Raw genomic sequence first — 20,345 nt, forward strand, 5'->3', positions numbered from 1 at the left:
GGATCTATAATTTCCTCACTAACAGAACACAGAGAGTAGTCGTCAACAGAGTAAAGTCCGAGGCAGCTACGGTGAAAAGCTCTGTTCCACAAGGCACAGTACTCGCTCCCATCTTGTTCCTCATCCTCATATCCGACATAGACAAGGATGTCAGCCACAGCACCGTGTCTTCCTTTGCAGATGACACCCGAATCTGCATGACAGTGTCTTCCATTGCAGACACTGCAAGGCTCCAGGCGGACATCAACCAAATCTTTCAGTGGGCTGCAGAAAACAATATGAAGTTCAACGATGAGAAATTTCAATTACTCAGATATGGTAAACACGAGGAAATTAAATCTTCATCAGAGTACAAAACAAATTCTGGCCACAAAATAGAGCAAAACACCAACGTCAAAGACCTGGGAGTGATCATGTCGGAGGATCTCACCTTCAAGGACCATAACATTGTATCAATCGCATCTGCTAGAAAAATGACAGGATGGATAATGAGAACCTTCAAAACTAGGGAGGCCAAGCCCATGATGACACTCTTCAGGTCACTTGTTCTATCTAGGCTGGAATATTGCTGCACACTAACAGCACCTTTCAAGGCAGGTGAAATTGCTGACCTAGAAAATGTACAGAGAACCTTCACGGCGCTCATAACGGAGATAAAACACCTCAATTACTGGGAGCACTTGAGGTTCCTAAAACTGTATTCCCTGGAACGCAGGCGGGAGAGATACATGATTATATACACCTGGAAAATCCTAGAGGGCCTAGTACCGAACTTGCACACGAAAATCTCTCACTGCGAAAGCAAAAGACTTGGCAGACGATGCAACATCCCCCCAATGAAAAGCAGGGGTGTCACTAGCACGTTAAGAGACCATACAATAAGTGTCAGGGGCCCGAGACTGTTCAACTGCCTCCCAGCATACATAAGGGGGATTACCAACAGACCCCTGGCAGTCTTCAAACTGGCACTGGACAAGCACCTAAAGTCGGTTCCTGACCAGCCGGGCTGTGGCTCGTACGTTGGTTTGCGTGCAGCCAACAGTAACAGCCTGGTTGATCAGGCTCTGATCCACCAGGAGGCCTGGTCACAGACCGGGCCGCGGGGGCGTTGACCCCCGGAACTCTCTCCAGGTAAACTCCAGGCACATAATGGGTCCAGGGACTGTACCTTAACATTACATAGGTACATATTGCGTCCAGAGACTGTACCTCAACATTACAGAGGCACATAATGGGTCCAGGGACTGTACCTCAACATTACAGAGGCACATAATGGGTTACAGTGGCAGTGAACTGTTTACGTTTATATCTGGTTACAGTCTGATCAAGAAAGGCATTCTTATTACACTGAAACTTACATTCCTGCAACAGTTTGACAAACTGGTCTCTATGTGCCCTTAAAGCATGCCAAACCTTAGTTATAATGGTAAAATTACCGACAAATGTTGGGTAAATGGACACAGATGCAACTAATGTGACATTGTATCGTGGCAACGTTTCGCTCTCCAGGAGCTTTGTCAATAAAATGTCACATTTGTTTTATCTGTGTCCAGTTACCTAACAAGCCAAACCTTTTTAAATTATAATGATTATATATATAAACTGTTTTTAATCAATATAAAACCTAAGTAATTGCACGAACAGTTTTGTCAACTTTATAAGACATCTCGTATATCCTTCAGAATGTTATAAAATTTGTAAAATTCAATAGCATCCCGATTGATTCGACTTGACAGCTTCATTAAACTCCCAGTACAAATCCAGTTTGCAATATTCAAAATGGATCCCGTAAGACACCCGTCATAGCAACAGTCATCTCTACCGCATGGCGGACCAGACCGTTCGTGAACTTCAGATCCGCCTGCAGCTTGATGACGTCACAAGTGCCGGGGATTCTCATCCGTGATTGGTGACAACATGGTCCACTGTGACGCATCAGTGACGTCACCAGCACAAGCAGCTGCTCGCGTTGTCTACCAAAACATTCGCGGGCGTTAACTAACGTCACTCATACACAAGGTATTATATTGTGCATGCATCAACAGGAAGACAACTAGCATCTCATTCACTCGCACAATATTGTATTGACTCACACGTTACTCACATGCAAAATAATGTATTGACTGTGGTCGTTAGCATACAAGGTATTGTTTGGTACCTGTATGGAGAGGAAGATTTAACCTCACTCACTCGAAATATTATTTGACAAATCATTCACTAAAAAGTGAGTTGTCCGTCAAAGTATTGTTCTGATTTGTATGTCACAAACTATTGTATTGACGTTACTTAGGAAGTATGGTATTGACAGGCTCAGAAATATTAAATCATATCACTCAAAGTATTGTAGATTTAATGTGGATTGCTGACATGGAGGGTTATTAACCCAGAATAATACAAGTAAACCACTATGGCTTATTCTACTGTGGTCCTTTGATCCTCTTCCTCAGGATGCCACCCACCCAAGGAAATAAGCCACTCTTGACACTTTTGGGTTATCCTAGGCAATTTATGTATGATAATTGTACTTATGTGTACCTGTGCCTAAATAAACATGATTACTATCAACTAACACTCATGTACTCCCCACTAAATTAACAGGTGTAAGGCTCCACTTGAGCTGGAATCAAGCCCAGTTCCTTCAGATGGAAGCTGAAGGTGGAAGGTGCTACCACTTGAACCACGGCACTTGCAGATTATTATTGACCCTTATCACTCACAAGTTATTGTATTCAATCACCATACAGGGTATTGCCTTGTGTCAGAGGATCTTAACTAGGCAACCCTCTCCAGCTAATTACCAAACAAAAGCAGTCAGAACTATTTCAAACTCAAAATGTAGGAGAGGAACCTTATGACAACATTTTGGTCGGTCCTGGACCATTGTCTAGTCACTTGACAATGGTCCAGAACATAGTGAAATGTTGTCATAAGGGCTTCTTTTCCTAATTGTAGATTTGTGGTGAATTACTCCAGCCACAGTATTGGGACTATTAGTCTCAAAATATAGGCAAAACACTATGCTCTTGTTCAAATCCCTAAACCTAAATATAAATGTCATTACTCAGTGTAATAGCAACTGGTTAAACAGTGGGAAAACACCAGATGGCATGTGAACCTTGGAAAACCAGTTCTTGGGTGTCTTGTGGCTTGGTTGCTGCCTACATTTGCACTCTGAGGCCAGGGTTGATCCTGGCACAAGTGGAAACATTGCATATATTGCCTTACACCTGCTTCCCATGTTCACCTAGCAGTAAGTTTGTTGGTGTTAGATAAGTGGTGCGGATCATATCTTGGAGATAGGATTAAAGGACCCGCAATGGAAATAGCATAACATAGACAATCCTCAATGACATTCTTACTACAGAGTTATCCTGGGTTACTAACCCTCTACCTAGAGTCTATCAGAAAAGTGCCTGTGCAGGTCAGTCCCAGTCCAGGCTTCCTGGTGGATAGCCTGATCAACCAGGCTGTTGATGCTAGCCATACGAAGTTTAACAAAGGCACCATAGCCTTGCTGATCAGGGAATGACTTAAGAAACTTGTCCAGTTTTTTCTTGAAGACAGCCAGGGATCTGTTCATAATCCCCATTATGTACAAAGGGAGGATGTTGAAAAAAAGTTCCTTCACATTTACGAGTTTTCCCTTAGTGCACCCTTGCTTTTTGTTATTTATTGAGGGTACCTTGCACTGTTTGCCAAGCCTTTCATGAGGTAAGATTTGTTCATGAAGATTTGGAATGGGTCTTCCTAGAATTTCCCAGGAGTCGATTGTAATGTATCTCTCACCTACATTCCAAGAAGTTCAGATTGAGGGATTTTAACAATTTCCAAGTAATTTAAGTGCTTGACTGAGTTTGTGAGAGCAGTGAAGGTTCTCTGCACTTTCTTCACATGTGCCATTTTTGCCTGTGCTACAGCTTTGAGAAAAAAGGTGACTTACATTGTGTTATCATTATCTTGGCATCCCTTGTTTTAAAGGTTCTAGTTATCCAGCTTATCATTTTTCTTGCAGTTGCAATAGTGACACTGTTGTGATCCTTGAAGGTTAGATCTTTTCACATAATTTCTCCAAGGTACCTCACAGTAGTCTGACACTATTCAGTGATTTGAGTTTGTTTGAGTCTCTGTTCCAGTTTGCTTTATTCTCTGTTCCAGACTTTATTTCCTCAATCTTTCCATAAAGGGATAGTTGAAACTTATCTGCATGGAATGTCATATTATTGTCATTGGCCCACTGGAAGACTTTGTTTATATTGGCTTGGAGGCTTCCCATATCCTCAGTGGATACCACTCGTGTAGATTCTGGTACTGTATTGTGTACAAAGGATGTTATGATTTTATGATTTATGCTTATCTGTGTTGTAAATGAGAGAGAGAGAACTGGGTTAATAATCCAAACATAAACTACTTCACATTGGCAAATGTTATTTTTGCATTTTATGTAAATCCTTTCTAAATACAAGTTTTCTAAGTGGATGGGTTGTGACTATTATACCAGCAGTGAGCTTGGAACCTCTCCTGTCATGAACATTGACTAATAAGACATTTGACTCCTCTAGAGTACTGTAAAGACCTGTGAACATGTGTAGTAGTTAACTGATGGCAGTGATATACTCCTTATCACTCCAATATTTTAAAATATTAATTCTTATTTAACTCACATGGCAAGCCAATTCTACAGCAAATTGGTCAGTGAATAGCACACCGGCCTGCTAATTAGGACTGGGTTGCCATAGTCTTTAGTCTTCTGTGTGGCAAATTGTTCATAATCATGTCATTACAATTTATCAAGTCTTTTACAATAATAATAATACAGTATAACTATTTACTACAAGTACGTGTACAAGGTAAACAGGCCTAGCTGACATCAGTGACATACTACTGTATAGAAAACCGCTTGTTATGCAGAGCATTTCGGGTAAATTAAATCAGTCTTGTCCCAGGATGCGACCCACACCATTTGACTAACACCCAGGTACCCATTTTACTGATGGGTGAACATAAACAACCGGTGTAAGGAAACACGTGAAATGTTTCTACCCCTTTGCTGGGAATCGAACCCGGACCCTCACCATGTGAAGTGAGAGCTTTTGCCACCAGACCACTGGGCTGTTTAAGTAGGTTTTCTGTACAAAGGAATGTCATATATTTAATTATTTTTATAAGTACATAGAGTTTTTATAATTTTGTATGAAATATTAAGTAAAAGCTTTAATTGCAGCAATGGATATTACTGAAGCATTTTCAACTTATGGATCATGTGTGGAACGGGAAACAGAAGTGCGTGAAAGTGTACAAGCAGCTGTAAGAGATCTGGAGAAAACTTCTTACACAATTAGTACTATACTTGAAAAGATGCATAATGCAGAAGGGATACAGGTATGAAAATGTTGTTTTTTCTTTAGTATTTTATAACTTTTTGGTATAGAGATAGAATGTTCCTTTTTATGTAAATAACAATATACATACCTGTGATCTATGAACTCAATGTAAGTCATAATAAACATCTGTCAGTGAATAAACAGAAGAATGGACAGGGTCTTGATTAAACCATGACTCAAGTACATAGGTCCAGTGTTCTACTACTGAACAATGAGGCTTTTAGGAAGATTTTAGAAACAACTTCTACTCATGTTTCTGTCAGCAGCACCATGTGACCTGTCTTTTCTCACAGCCCCGAAAGCTTTGTGGTAAATTTATTCTCATGCCACAAAGCCATATCTGTGAGCTCAGAATAAGTTTATATAAGTTTATATATAAGTAGTAAGTTGGTAGACAGCAACCACCCAGGGAGGTACTACCGTCCTGCCAAGTGAGTGTAAAACGAAAGCCTGTAATTGTTTTACATGATGGTAGGATTGCTGGTGTCTTTTTTCTGTCTCATGAACATGCAAGGTTTCAGGTACATCTTGCTATTTCTACTTACACTTAGGTCACACTACACATACATTTACAAGCATATATATACACACCCCTCTGGGTTTTCTTCTGTTTTCTTACTAGTTCTTGTTTTTGTTTATTTCCTCTTATCTCCATGGGGAAGTGGAACAGAATTCTTCCTCCGTAAGCCATGCGTGTTGTAAGAGGCGACTCAAATGCCAGGAGCAAGGGGCTAGTAACCCCTTCTCCTGTATAAATTACTAAATTTAAAAAGAGAGATCGTTTTTCTTTTTGGGCCACCCTGCCTCGGTGGGATACGGCCGGTTTGTTGAAAGAAAAGTTTATAAACCATATGGCTGGATAAATTGAGTAAATGGAGTGAGAGTGTGATGATGGAATTTAATAGTTTAAATACCATGTAACAGAAATAGGATAAAGCAAAATCAGATCACATAAAAAAATACATTATAGATTGTGTGATCAAATTTTTGGAATATCATACAAAGAAAAATGATGTAGACATTGTTATTCATACAAGAACAGTCACTAGATTATATAAATGAAATTGGAATGTGTAAATGCCATAGGTACTAGCTAACTATAAAATAGCTTTCAAATATATTGATAAATTTTGATAAACCTGTTTCCAAAGAGGAGCTATAATATTAGCCAGACTTGAGCTCTGAAGTAGGGATGGGGATATTTCAGTTGGAGGGGTGATCTGATTGAATGAATGTTGGTGAATGTGTTTTTTTTCTTGGGTGGTCACCTTGCCTTGGCAAGAGACAGTTGTTGAGTTAAAAAAAATTAATGAAGATGGGACACTTATAGCATAGCTCTGCTCCTGTGGCTGTGAATAGGTAATTTCTGTACATTGAATAATGATGAAGTATTTATAAAGCTTTCTTGAAGAGTAAGAAGTAATACTGTACAGGCAGGTCTTGCTTTACAGCATTTCAGTAATACAGCAGTTTTCAGTTATACCCATTCTTCACTTATTCAGACGTACTACAATAAATATATTCACCACTCACTATAAGCTATGGATGAATATATTTTAAGGTAAGTAATGTGTGTAATGTATATGCATTTTTTAGGCCTAGCTGTATTGCTTACTGAATACAGTGGAACCTCGGTACTCAAACTTAATTCGTTCCAGAAGGCTGTTTGAGTGCCGATCTGTTTGAGTACCGAACAAATTTTTCCAGACCAATTTTGTGATGAATGGTTTGAAAAACCGACAAGTTGGAGATTGAGACACTTATGCAGCATATGGGAATCTTTATTCAGGAAACGTTTCGCCACACAGTGGCTTCATCAGTCCAATACACAGAGGAAGGCGTAAGGAGAGGAGGAGAATGAGGTGTCTCAATACCTCATTCTCCTCCTCTCCTTACGCCTTCCTCTGTGTATTGGACTGATGAAGCCACTGTGTGGCGAAACGTTTCCTGAATAAAGATTCCCATATGCTGCATAAGTGTCTCAATCTTCAGACCAATTTTCTTTTTTGCGAAGAAACACAAAATAGTTTACAGTGAAGTTCTGGCAGGTTGTGCTTGTTTGGTTGAGTGACAAGTAAACGGTCAACTACCAAGCAACATTTTACCGAACAAAGCGTTTGAATACCGAATTGTGTGAGTACCGAGGTTCCACTGTACATGATAGTGTAAATATGTTATCAGGCTTTTATATGCATTTGAAAGTGATAAAAGGATAGCCTGGAACCTAACCTGCTGTATAGGCAGGGCCCTACTGTGTTATGTTTCATCCAGCCCAATTTTTATGGATGAAACATAAAACAGTTAGGACAAAAGCAGTTTTATCTTTGAACTAAGTATCCTTCCAAGTAAATGTAATTCCGGATGTGCCCTTTGTTCATGAATTGCTCACATTGGTGACATGATGGTATGTAGATTTATTTTCATTCATTTTTAAGCCACATCTCTCTAGATAAAGAAGAAACAATGTCTTCAGTTGAATGATTATGTATATCATAAATGTATTTGTCACATCGCATTCATACTGCCTTGTCATGTGAAACAGACTGTACTTTCATAAGAGCTGAGACATTAGCACACTAATATAGTACCCTGCAGTACAGTACAATACAAACTGCACAACCTGCATCTACTGCATAGTGTACCTGAATGAATAATGAACTGAAACAATGAATGGGGACTAGATTTCTATTTAATGCTTTTCTTAGGGTTCTGAGTATAAAAACAAATATTTAAATACTGTAGTATTAATTCTGTAGTAGTTACCAATAAAATAACTATGAAATGCAAAATTATTAAGACAAATAAATAATTGAGACACAAGAATTCATAAGATATTCTGTTAATGATATGGACATAATTTTTAACCTGGAACTGGAGCAACCCTGCTTTCTTGTGGAATAAACCTGATTATTTCCCAGTCTCCATATACTGTGTGATCTTGATGGGATATTCAAAGTTTCATATACAAGTTTTCATATTTACTGTAATTTCAGAATCTCCAGACAATTTGTTCAGATTGTCATGCAGAGCTTGCGCGAGTACCAGCACTGTATGAGGCACTTCAAGAGAGAGTTCCTTTTGGGGAGTTTTATCGGTATCACCATAACTTCCGGGGAACCACACAACGACTTGTAGGAGCTACGTGCCTCATCGTATACCTGGAAGAGAATCGGTGAGATATCTCTTAATGGGTACCTAATGTAGAGCCTTACCAGGCTATTTTTTTTTTTTAATTTAAAACAAAATTACTGTAAAAATAAAGGAGGGGACATTGGCTGTTTGGAGTGGCATCAAAACTGTCATATCTGGGCACCTCTGCAAAGACAGTGATTATGTGTGAATGATGGCGAAAATGTTTTTTTTTTTTTTTTTTTTTTGTTATTTTTTGGGTTGCCCCACCTTGGTGGGAGATGGCCAACATGTTGAAAAAAAATATTATGTATTTAATATTATATTAATTTTTTTGTTTAAACAAACCAGCCATATCCCACCAAGGCAGGGTGGCCTAAAAAGGAAAACAAAAGCTTCTCTTTAAATTTGGTAATGTATGCAGGAGAAGGGGTTACTAGCCCATTGCTCCCGGCATTTTAGTTGCCTCTTATGGCATGCATGGCTTACAGAGGAAGAATTCTGTTCCACTTCCCCATGGAGTAACAAAAATATATAGTAAATAAGTGCAAATACAGTATATATCAAATTGTGTGATGCAAAGTATGCATAATGATTCAGATCCTGAAGTTGGGAAGTACAGTGGTCCCTCAATTATCGTCCATAATCCGTTTCTGGAAGTGGGACTATTATCGAAATAGACGATTTTTGAATCAATTTTCCCCATAAGAAATAATGTAAATACAATTAATCCGTTCCTGACACCCAGTAATAGTAAAACAAAAAAAAATTTTACATGAAATATAGATGTAGTACATAAACAATACAATGGCACATGATGAATGAAACATTAACAGCATAACACTTACCTTTATTGGCGATTCTTCTTAGTGTATGGAAGCCTGGAGGAGGAGAGAGATTGGATTAGTTACTGTTTGGAAGGGGAATCCCCTTCCATCAACACCTCAGGTACCAAGTGCTTTTCTGGGGTTACTTCTCTTCTCTGTTTCTTAATGCCACTAGGACCAGCTTGAGAGTCACTGGAGTCCTGTCTCGCAAAAAAACTGTCCAGAGAGCTCTATTTCTGGCGTCTCTTTAAAACGTCCCTAAAATGGGCCAAGACTCTGTCACTGTACAAGTTGCTGACATGGCTTGCAACATCCTTCTCAGGGTGATGTTTCTCCATAAATCTTTCCATCCTACCCCACATTTCAAAAATCTCCTTAATTTCTGAAGAAGACACCTTCTTCCATCTCTCTTCCTCCTCTGCAGCAAGATTCTGAGCTGCGATCTGTTGCTCTTCCTGCTGAAACTCTTGCTCCTTTCATATTGTTCAGTGATGTTTTTCTTAAATTCAGTCGTGTTTCTCACCTTCTTTACCAAAGGTTTGGCACTAGGAGCTTTCTTTGGAGCCATGGTAGCTTATTTAGCACTTGCAAGCACTAAAATGAATGGAATATTATGAAATATTTCGTATGAGCATGTGAGGGGACCGTCGCTCACTGGTAAACAATAGCACACTGGCTGGGAACGGCTCAGAGCCGTGAGTACACATCTAGGATGAAAGACGATTAGCGAGTTAACAGACCATTTGCAAGCCAATGTTTAGACGAAATAACGGGACTATTTCCGAAATGGATGGCTTTCAGGCTGGACGATTATTGAGGGACCACTGTACAGTGCCTACACTAAAGGAGGGGTGTTGATGTGTTGCAGTATTTTAACTGTAGTGTAGGTGAATCTTTTGCAAGACAGTGATGGAGTGAATAATGATGAAAGTGTTTCTTCCTTTTCGGGTCACCCTGCCTCAGTAGGAAATGGCCGATGTGTAATAAAAAAAAATTGAAAATTATCAGTTTTAGTGAGAATTGTTGCTTAATACCAATGATTTATAAACTGCAGTGGTGTGCTTAAATGATTATATGGTGCTTAGTTTACCTGGAGTTTACCTGGAGAGAGTTTCGGGGGTCAATGCCCCCGCGGCCCGGTCTGTGACCAGGCCTCCTGGTGGATCAGCGCCTGATCAACCAGGCTGTTGCTGCTGGCTGCACGCAAACCAACGTACGAGCCACAGCCCGGCTGATCAGGAACTGACTTTAGGTGCTTGTCCAGTGCCAGCTTGAAGACTGCCAGGGGTCTGTTGGTAATCCCCCTTATGTGTGCTGGGAGGCAGTTGAACAGTCTCGGGCCCCTGACACTTATTGTATGGTCTCTTAACGTGCTAGTGACACCCCTGCTTTTCATTGGGGGGATGGTGCATCGTCTGCCAAGTCTTTTGCTTTCGTAGTGAGTGATTTTCGTGTGCAAGTTCGGTACTAGTCCCTCTAGGATTTTCCAGGTGTATATAATCATGTATCTCTCCCTCCTGCGTTCCAGGGAATACAGGTTTAGAAACCTCAAGTGCTCCCAGTAATTGAGGTGTTTTATCTCCGTTATGCGCGCTGTGAAAGTTCTCTGTACATTTTCTAGGTCGGCAATTTCACCTGCCTTGAAAGGTGCTGTTAGAGTGCAGCAATATTCCAGCCTAGATAGAACAAGTGACCTGAAGAGTGTCATCATGGGCTTGGCCTCCCTAGTTTTGAAGGTTCTCATTATCCATCCTGTCATTTTTCTAGCAGATGCGATTGATACAATGTTATGGTCCTTGAAGGTGAGATCCTCCGACATAATCACTCCCAGGTCTTTGACGTTGGTGTTTCGCTCTATTTTGTGGCCAGAATTTGTTTTGTACTCTGATGAAGATTTGATTTCCTCATGTTTACCATATCTGAGTAATTGAAATTTCTCATCGTTGAACTTCATATTGTTTTCTGCAGCCCACTGAAAGATTTGGTTGATGTCCACCTGGAGCCTTGCAGTGTCTGCAATGGAAGACACTGTCATGCAGATTCGGGTGTCATCTGCAAAGGAAGACACGGTGCTGTGGCTGACATCCTTGTCTATGTCGGATATGAGGATGAGGAACAAGATGGGAGCTAGTACTGTGCCTTGTGGAACAGAGCTTTTCACCGTAGCTGCCTCGGACTTTACTCTGTTGACGACTACTCTCTGTGTTCTGTTAGTGAGGAAATTATAGATCCATCGACCGACTTTTCCTGTTATTCCTTTAGCGCGCATTTTGTGCGCTATTACGCCATGGTCACACTTATCGAAGGCTTTTGCAAAGTCTGTATATATTACATCTGCATTCTTTTTGTCTTCTAGTGCATTTAGGACCTTGTCGTAGTGATCCAGTAGTTGAGACAGACAGGAGCGACCTGTTCTAAACCCATGTTGCCCTGGGTTGTGTAACTGATGGGTTTCTAGATGGGTGGTGATCTTGCTTCTTAGGACCCTTTCAAAGATTTTTATATGGGATGTTAGTGCTATTGGTCTGTAGTTCTTTGCTGTTGCTTTACTGCCCCCTTTGTGGAGTGGGGCTATGTCTGTTGTTTTTAGTAACTGAGGGACGACCCCCGTGTCCATGCTCCCTCTCCATAGGATGGAAAAGGCTCGTGATAGGGGCTTCTTGCAGTTCTTGATGAACACAGAGTTCCACGAGTCTGGCCCTGGGGCAGAGTGCATGGGCATGTCATTTATCGCCTGTTCGAAGTCATTTGGCGTCAGGATAACATTGGATAGGCTTGTGTTAATCAAATTTTGTGGCTCTCTCATAAAAAATTCATTTTGATCTTCGACTCTCAGTCTGGTTAGCGGCTTGCTAAAAACTGAGTCATATTGGGACTTGAGTAGCTCACTCATTTCCTTGCTGTCATCTGTGTAGGACCCATCTTGTTTAAGTAGGGGCCCAATACTGGACGTTGTTCTCGATTTTGATTTGGCATAGGAGAAGAAATACTTTGGGTTTCTTTCGATTTCATTTATGGCTTTTAGTTCTTCCCGCGATTCCTGACTCCTAAAGGATTCTTTTAGCTTAAGTTCGATGCTTGCTATTTCTCTGACCAGTGTCTCCCTGCGCATTTCAGATATATTGACCTCTTTTAGCCGCTCTGTTATTCTTTTCCGTCGCCTGTAAAGGGAGCGCCTGTCTCTTTCTATTTTACATCTACTCCTCCTTTTTCTTAGAGGAATAAGCCTTGTGCATACATCGAGTGCCACCAAGTTAATCTGTTCTAGGCATAAGTTGGGGTCTGTGTTGCTTAGTATATCTTCCCAGCTTATATCGGTTAGGACTTGGTTTACTTGGTCCCACTTTATGTTTTTGTTATTGAAGTTGAATTTGGTGAATGCTCCCTCGTGACTAGTCTCATTTTGTCGGTCTGGGGCTCCACGCATACATGTCTGAACCTCAATTATGTTGTGATCTGAGTATATTGTTTTTGATATGGTGACATTTCTTATCAGATCATCATTGTTAGTGAAGATGAGGTCTAGTGTATTCTCCAGTCTAGTAGGCTCTATTATTTGCTGGTTTAAATTGAATTTTGTGCAGAGATTTAAAAGCTCGTGTGAGTGTGAGTTTTCATCAGAGCTGCCTCCTGGTGTTATTACTGCAACAATATTATTTGCTATATTCCTCCATTTTAGGTGCCTTAAGTTGAAGTCCCCCAGGAGCAAGATGTTGGGTGCAGGAGCTGGAAGATTTTCTAGACAGTGGTCAATTTTTAACAGCTGTTCCTGGAATTGCTGGGATGTTGCATCCGGAGGCTTGTAGACTACCACAATGACTAGGTTTTGGTTCTCGACCTTTACTGCTAAAACTTCCACTACATCATTTGAGGCATTAAGCAGTTCTGTGCAAACAAGTGACTCTGCAATGTACAGGCCAACCCCCCCCTTTTGCCTGTTCACTCTGTCACATCTGTATAGGTTGTAACCTGGGATCCATATTTCGTTGTCCAAGTGATCCTTTATGTGGGTCTCAGTGAAAGCCGCGAACATTGCCTTTGCCTCTGCAAGCAGTCCACGGATGAAAGGTATTTTGTTGTTTGTTGCTGGCTTTAGACCCTGTATATTTGCAAAGAAGAATGTTATCGGACTGGTGGTATTATTGGTACTGGGGGGGGATTTTTTTTCCGGCATTAGTATCTGTATCTGTTGGTTTGGAGTGGAGGCCATCGACTGTGGTTCCACTCCAGGAATGACTGGATTTGGTGTACGATTTCTGCCATTTCCTGCCAGTTTTTTTTCCTTCCTGGCACTAAAAAACCTCTCCCTCTTGAGTGGCTGTGGCTACCCAGGTTTTCCCATGGCCTGGATGTTTTGTATCTTTTTGTCCCCTTTAGATGGTATGCCTGGCAATTTAAGTTATAGCACAGTCTTTCCTGTACTGAAGAGGTACACATTTCAGGGTGAAAAAGCTTACAGGAAGGGAGTTTGCATTTTCCTGTTGTCATATGGGCATGGCATTTTCTAGGGTGGTCATAGTTGCATGTCCCATCTGTTTTTCCAGATTTCCCATGCCAGCAGATACCAAGTGCATAGTATGTGCACAGGCTTGGTTTCCGCTTGCCTTGGGTTTCTGTGACTGTATTCCCTGTTGGTGCATGTTTCCCTGTCTTACTTCTATCCTCCCTAGCACCAACAATGGAGCTCCCACCAGTTGTTTTTGGTAATTTATCCTCACTATTGCTATTGGAGTCCTCCTGTTTGCTATTTCCTGCGGTATTTCTAGTTTGCAATATTGGTTTTATCTTATCTTTGACTACACTTGTTTCCCTACTATGGCTCCTGTCCCCTATGAGGTCATTTATATGTATTCCTTCCTGCGTATAATTCCCGACTACCTGGACAAAATCTCCAGCTTCACCATTACTGTCTCCCAGGACAGTATCTCCAGCTTCACCATTTCTGTCTCCCAGGACAGCACCTCCAGCTTCACCATTACTGTCTACCAGGACAGCACTATCAGCCCCACATTTACTGACTACCAGGACATCACCTCCAGCCTTACAGTTTGTGACTACATGGCCAGTATCAAGGGCAGTACCATTCAGCCCAGACTTTTTATGTTCCCATCTGTTGTAGAAAGCTTCCAGGTTTTCTATGAAAGCAGCTTTGATGTTGTCCTCTTTTAATACCCTTGTGATTTTAGTCCACAGACTCTTGTTCCATGGAATTGGAGCTGCCCTCCCTTGACGTCCGATTTGATTGCTTCCCATTTCCCAGGCACTATATTATGCAATAATGATGAAGTGTAGTGTAGGTGCTGTAGTAACATCCAAATAAGAGCACTATAATTACAATAACAAGTGTAGAAGAGAAATACGTACATATGACCCAAGACCAAAATACTTTGGGTTTGGCAACTCAGAGGCAGGCTGTGGTGCTCAGGCAAGCATCCTTGACAACAGTGCACCACTCATTGTATCTTGATTTGGCTAAATATTTCATAACAAAATAAGTAAAATGTACCTGTACATTATATGAAATAGATTTTTTTTTTCATTGATGGCATACTAACTGCTTCGGGGACAGAACCAGTGATGACTGTGAATATTCCAGAAGCTGAAAGTTAGCTGATTCTGGGGGTTGCTGCCCCCCATGGCCCATTCCCAGACTAGGACTGGTTGGTGATCATTGGCTTGGCATCTCTTGTTTTGAAGACTGGTTGTACAGCTTATTTCCTTTTATTTGCGATAGCAACAGTTATACTTAAACGTAAGATTTCATGTTTCTCTAAATTCCTCATATTCCTCTTCTGCTGTATTGAGTGTACTTTGAATTTGTTTTATGCTTGGCTATTGTCATTATTTCTTCATTTCAATTTTTCAGTTTTTGTCTACCTTGAACATCATATTGTTTTCTGTGGCTCACTAGAAGACCTGGTTTATATCAAATTGGAGATTTGCCAAATCCTCAGTGGATGGCACTTTTTCAAATTCTAGTATTGCCTTAAAGGATTATACTTTGTTATGACTGTCTCTGTGTTGGATATGCGAATGAGTATTGAGGCAAGTGCTATGCCTTGAAGAACAGAACTATATATACTACATCTGCATTTTGTTTTGTTTTCCAATTGATTCAAGACCATGTTGCAAAGGTCCAGCCATTACAAAAGGCAGGAGTGACCAACTGTAAACTCATGTTGCCCAGGGTTGAGCAGCTCTTGTGATTCTTTGTGTTTAGCAAACTTGCTTCTTAAAACTATTTGAAAGATCTTGATATGTGGGATGTCAGTGACTGGAACAGAGTACTTGGACAAGTTTGTTTCTGGGACCATCTAGTGGAACACAGCATTAATACAGAATTCTGTGAATAAATGAGCTGTGATAAGTTTCACTTTATTTTAACCAAATAATAGAATTACTGGTTTGGTAAAGTTTGTCAGGAAACTGGACAAGTGTTTCCTGATGCTGGTCTAAGTCATATGATGGCCCACAGCTGGAGTTTTTTGGTCATCTGATCAAGGCCTTCCGCTGGCTTACGGTTCACCCCCGTTTAAAAATTGTAGTCATAGTTATAATCATTTGGGTTATTACTGATGAAAATACGTATTCTGTTTTAGAATGTAAATTTTCAAGCTCTTTTTTTTATATAGGAAAATTATTTAACATACAGTACATGCTATGTATAATGATACTATGTATCATATGCATAAAATTATCACTATTTATATTTTGTTTTAAGAATTTGCAGAATAATTGACTTTCTCATAATAATATTGTTTTAAGAATTTGCAGAATAATTGACTTTCTCATAATAATATTGTTCAGTAATAAATTGTTTTTCCATACAGCCTACCGCCTCATGAAGAGGTGGCAAAATCCTTGGGTTTGTGTACACAACGAGAAAAAGGTTTCCACTTGGACCTCGAGGACTACCTCCAGGGCACTCTCAGTATTAGTCATGAACTTTCAAGGCTTGCCATCAATTCAGTTAGTGCAGGTGCGAATGTATTTAATTTGTATTGCAATTTTGGGTGATATCAAGTATGTATAGGGATAATGTGTCCAGCTCTAACACTGCCTTTCCCTCCAGCAGGAAACTGCCAAATGCAGCTTTCCATACCTTCTCAACTGGATTGGTTTAAACTATGATTTGGCACTGTGAATGGCAGAATATAGTTGAAGTTGAAGGATATTATATATTTGGGGTATTAAATGTTTAATAGGAAAGATACTCAGATAAGATGATATAAGGAGAGGGTAAAATAAAACTGTTAAAATGTGCAAATTTTTATTTATTTCAGGAGATTACTCTCGGCCATTCCAGATACGTCAGTTTTTGAGAGATCTACATTCAGCCTATTCTCTGCTTTTTCCTAAAAATGAATTACGAAAAAAATTTGATGAGCTCAAATATTCTCTGAAGAAAACTGAAGAGGTTGTCTACAACTTGTCTCTTCGAGGACTTAAACCTCAAGATACTGAAACCTCAGGCTAAGAAACTTCTATCCTGTCACTGAATGTACTTTAGATGTTTTAAAATATAAGATCTCGGATTTATAGTAACTTGAGTGACCTGAAGGGTTTGTGTTATTCAGTTTAGAATTGTAAAATGCCTAAAATATTCAAGGTATTGATATTTTTGTATCAAGGGGTAGACTACCCATTTGCTGATGAACAGTCATGGGTGCTTCATGTTTACAACCAATTAGAAGAGGTAAGCATTGTGTTCATTTTGTCGGAGTGGTCACTGAGCTTAATGTGTCTTACCACTGATATGACATGCATTGTATCAGTTACTAGCATGACTGATTTCCTTATATTATCAGCCATAAGACAATTTTTTTTTTTTAATAAATATGCTCAGAGAAATATCTTCTGTTTTTGTCTTGTGAGTGCAAACCACCCAAAAAAATATAAAAAAAATTATCAAAATAATGAAAAAGTATTCATTCTATCATCACTGCCATGTTATTGCCAGGTTGAAGGGAACTGTAGGCCCCAAGTGGCTCCTAATCAATCTCAGTGCTTGGAGATTGACTATCAGTACAGTTTTGCAAACATAAACTATTTAATTCATAATTTTAGTTAAATAAAACATCTAAAATGTCAATTTTATCACTTTTAAGATATAAGAAAGGGAAGGGAGGGAGGAGTGTATGTCAACATTGCTGACAGCGGCAGCCCAGCCTCACAAGTGTACTTATTTCAAAATTCAAGTTTAGCATCCAATCTTATGAACAATATACTGTACATAACTGTATTGACTTTATATCCCAGTTCTTCTCATTTTAACCCTGATTATGCAGACAGGAAAGTAGAGAATGTATAAATAGTGCATAGTTCACCATTCATGCAGGAAACAATTGATTTATCCATAGTAGGCTCTTCACTTTCAAAACAAGTGATTCCAACAATTCAGGTTACTGCTGAGCATATGTCCACATAAAAAAATGTCACTGCAGTGTTGATTATAATTGGAGGGGTGCTTTACTAACATGAATTTAAAATTTGAATTACTGGAATGAAAATATGACAGTGCTGTTGGTAGAATCCCTCTTGCCATTGGTCAAATCCCCCATGTATTGGCATGACCAGAACCTATATACAAGCAGTATCTCCAGTATCTTTACTTTTTAGCCCTGGTGATACAGAGGATTTAAAATCACTGTATTGATTGCTGTGCAAGAAATAGGCACAATGGACCCTTGAGTTTAGAACCGCTCCCAACACGACCAATTATGTAAGTGTATTTTTGTAAGTGCTTGTGTAAGTGCATTTTTGGGAGTCTGAAACAGATTAATCTGATTTACATTATTCCTGATGAGAAGAAATTCGATCAGTAACAGCACTTGAACAGCTGTCTGGAACAAAGAAAGTTCGAAACTCGAGGGTCTACTGTAATTAGTGGCTCTTTATGATGATAAATTATATGTAAATTATATGGTATCCTAGGAGTATGCAAACACTGCATATGTTGACAGGTGATGCAGAAAAAGCTTAATTTACTCCCATATGTAAGGACTGAAAATATGTCACTGTCTTATACTTGGGGTTATGAAAATAGATATCTGAGCGAAGATGTATACCCATCCCCTCTTTCCTCAGCCTTATGGCCCAAATCAATTTATGGCTGATAATATATGGTACTTATTCATTGCTAGATGTATATGTGTTTATATTTTTTTTATATCAAGATTTTTACCTGTTTTAATTAAGAGCAAATTTGCACTTGTACACATTAGCACAGTATATCAGACTTCAGCAAATATTTGAGTGTTCTGTAATTGTATATGGACTTGAAATTAGATTTGTATGACTGGATTATGGCATATTTTAAGAAGCAGAAATTGAAACAATATTGAAGACAACAGCAAAAGGAATTTGCTTGAGCATATTGCTACAAAATATATTTGCATGTTGGCATGCAAGAGATACAAGAAACTTTGATTTTTTAACCCTGACTATATATTGTTGTATAGATAACTATGTTTTAGTTCCTTTGTGAGACCTGATGCACCTACTGGTCTTGTGTATTTGAAAATGGAGTAAGCTAATGAATAGTACATATATGGAAAAAAAATCATCATTTTCTGCATTATAGATTTTTTCACTATGTATGATTGCATGAATGTATGCTTGAATGTCTGTCTCAGTTCACTCAAGATGTGAGGGTATCTGTGCATGAGTTTTAAACTGCAAAGAATATTTTTTATGTAAATTAATACCTTCTTCATTTCGTTCCAGATCATTTCAAATTACTTTTTGATTATTACTTATTTATTAATTCAGTTATATAGTTTTAGGAATTCCAGTGCAAATATTGGTAGACTTAACTAGTTTAAAAACAAATTCCATTTATATACTCTAGTCATATTTTGGCTAATTCAATTCATACCATGTTTTTTTCTTCAGATATACAGTAGGACTCCAGTATTTGCGGCGGATACGTTCCAAGGACCTGCCACGGATACCAAAACTGTGGATAGTAGCAAATCCTATGTACAAGTCTTTTTCATTTCCATACATACCTATCATAAAGTTTAATTGATAAATTATGCACAATAAGTGGAGAATTATGATTTTCACTGATGGGAAGCACTTCACAGCTTCTCGTAGGCTTTGAAGAACTTCACCATCACTATTCTTGCACTTTATTTTTGGGCCACGGTAAACCGCGGATAACTATAACCGGACATACTTGACCCGTGAATACGGAGGTCCTACTGTAATACTATTTTAGGTATTCAATGTGACATGCACATTATATTGACCAAAATACTGAAGTTGAACATTATTTTGATAATTCCATTCTTGAAAGATGATAAAAAGAATAAACACATTGAGCAATTAGCTATCTAGCTAATGTTATATTATCTCAGATTAATATTTGTACAATTTATTTTTGGTGTGGGGCTTATGGTATGCATTTTTTCTTAAAAGACAAAGTTGAACATTGTCAGTCATTGCTACCATTGTCTGCATCTTCATTTCTGTTGGAAACCATTGGAAGGGATGTCAATAGGTTTAGTATGAAATATTTATAGTTCAGGACAGTAAAAAAACATATTTTTTTGTTCTGAAATATCACTGAATTTACTGGCTATCATTTGCATTTTGTTGTACACCAACCATAAAAAATTCTAGGGGATATAGTTAGGGTTTTCTCTCTTCCCTGTAGACAAATGGTTATATATACTTTTTTTTTTTTTTACCTTTTGGGTTAAGCCCTTTCCATTATTATAATAATAGTTTATCAAGATTCACAACTGTGTTCATCTTATTTTACAATAGTATATTCAGATAATCCACATTATTTCCTGTTTACACAAAATGCTCAAAATATGTTGTATATAATTTTGAACATTAAAAGTTGCCCTAAGATATAAATATTTTTATTTCAAAGTAAAATAAAATGCATTTGTCTGCTGACTGCTTGCTTTTGGTTATTTGCTCTAAATCAGTTGACATGTTTGCTTCCTGGGAAAAAATATACAAAAACTTTTTCTTTTTATTTCTCTGTCTCTCT

The 20,345-nt window shown here is 38.9% G+C and overlaps 1 protein-coding gene across 3 annotated transcripts; it reads left to right on the forward strand.

Annotated features, from left to right (window-relative positions):
- Positions 1 to 1,914: 1,914 nt before the first annotated feature.
- trsn (translin) lies at positions 1,915 to 19,597 on the forward strand. 3 transcript variants are annotated; one of them, XR_011392852.1, is made up of 6 exons: positions 1,915 to 2,019; positions 5,222 to 5,379; positions 8,375 to 8,553; positions 16,168 to 16,316; positions 16,621 to 17,033; positions 19,232 to 19,597. XR_011392852.1 is itself a non-coding variant. In XM_053795679.2 (5 exons), exons 2-5 carry the CDS (start codon positions 5,224 to 5,226, stop codon positions 16,812 to 16,814), a joined length of 678 nt encoding a protein of 225 aa, XP_053651654.1. In that variant the 5' UTR covers positions 1,915 to 2,019; positions 5,222 to 5,223; the 3' UTR covers positions 16,815 to 19,597. The 3 variants fall into 3 exon arrangements, 2 of the variants coding, with proteins under 2 accessions (XP_053651654.1, XP_053651645.1); XM_053795679.2 differs by having other exon boundaries at positions 16,621 to 19,597; XM_053795670.2 differs by lacking the exon at positions 1,915 to 2,019 and adding an exon at positions 2,027 to 2,224 and having other exon boundaries at positions 16,621 to 19,597.
- Positions 19,598 to 20,345: the final 748 nt, after the last annotated feature.

Source organism: Cherax quadricarinatus, chromosome 37 (genome assembly GCF_038502225.1).
Source record: "Cherax quadricarinatus isolate ZL_2023a chromosome 37, ASM3850222v1, whole genome shotgun sequence".
Lineage (NCBI taxonomy): Eukaryota > Metazoa > Arthropoda > Malacostraca > Decapoda > Parastacidae > Cherax > Cherax quadricarinatus.

What these genes read in the sequence shown, in the direction of transcription:
- trsn (XM_053795679.2), top strand. Translation starts at nt 5,224, where the DNA reads ATGGATATTACTGAAGCATTTTCAACTTATGGATCATGTGTGGAACGG. An exon ending in GTATACCTGGAAGAGAATCG is followed by an intron (nt 8,554 to 16,167) that starts GTGAGATATCTC and finishes TTTTCCATACAG; the next exon opens with CCTACCGCCTCATGAAGAGG. An exon ending in CATCAATTCAGTTAGTGCAG is followed by an intron (nt 16,317 to 16,620) that starts GTGCGAATGTAT and finishes TATTTATTTCAG; the next exon opens with GAGATTACTCTCGGCCATTC.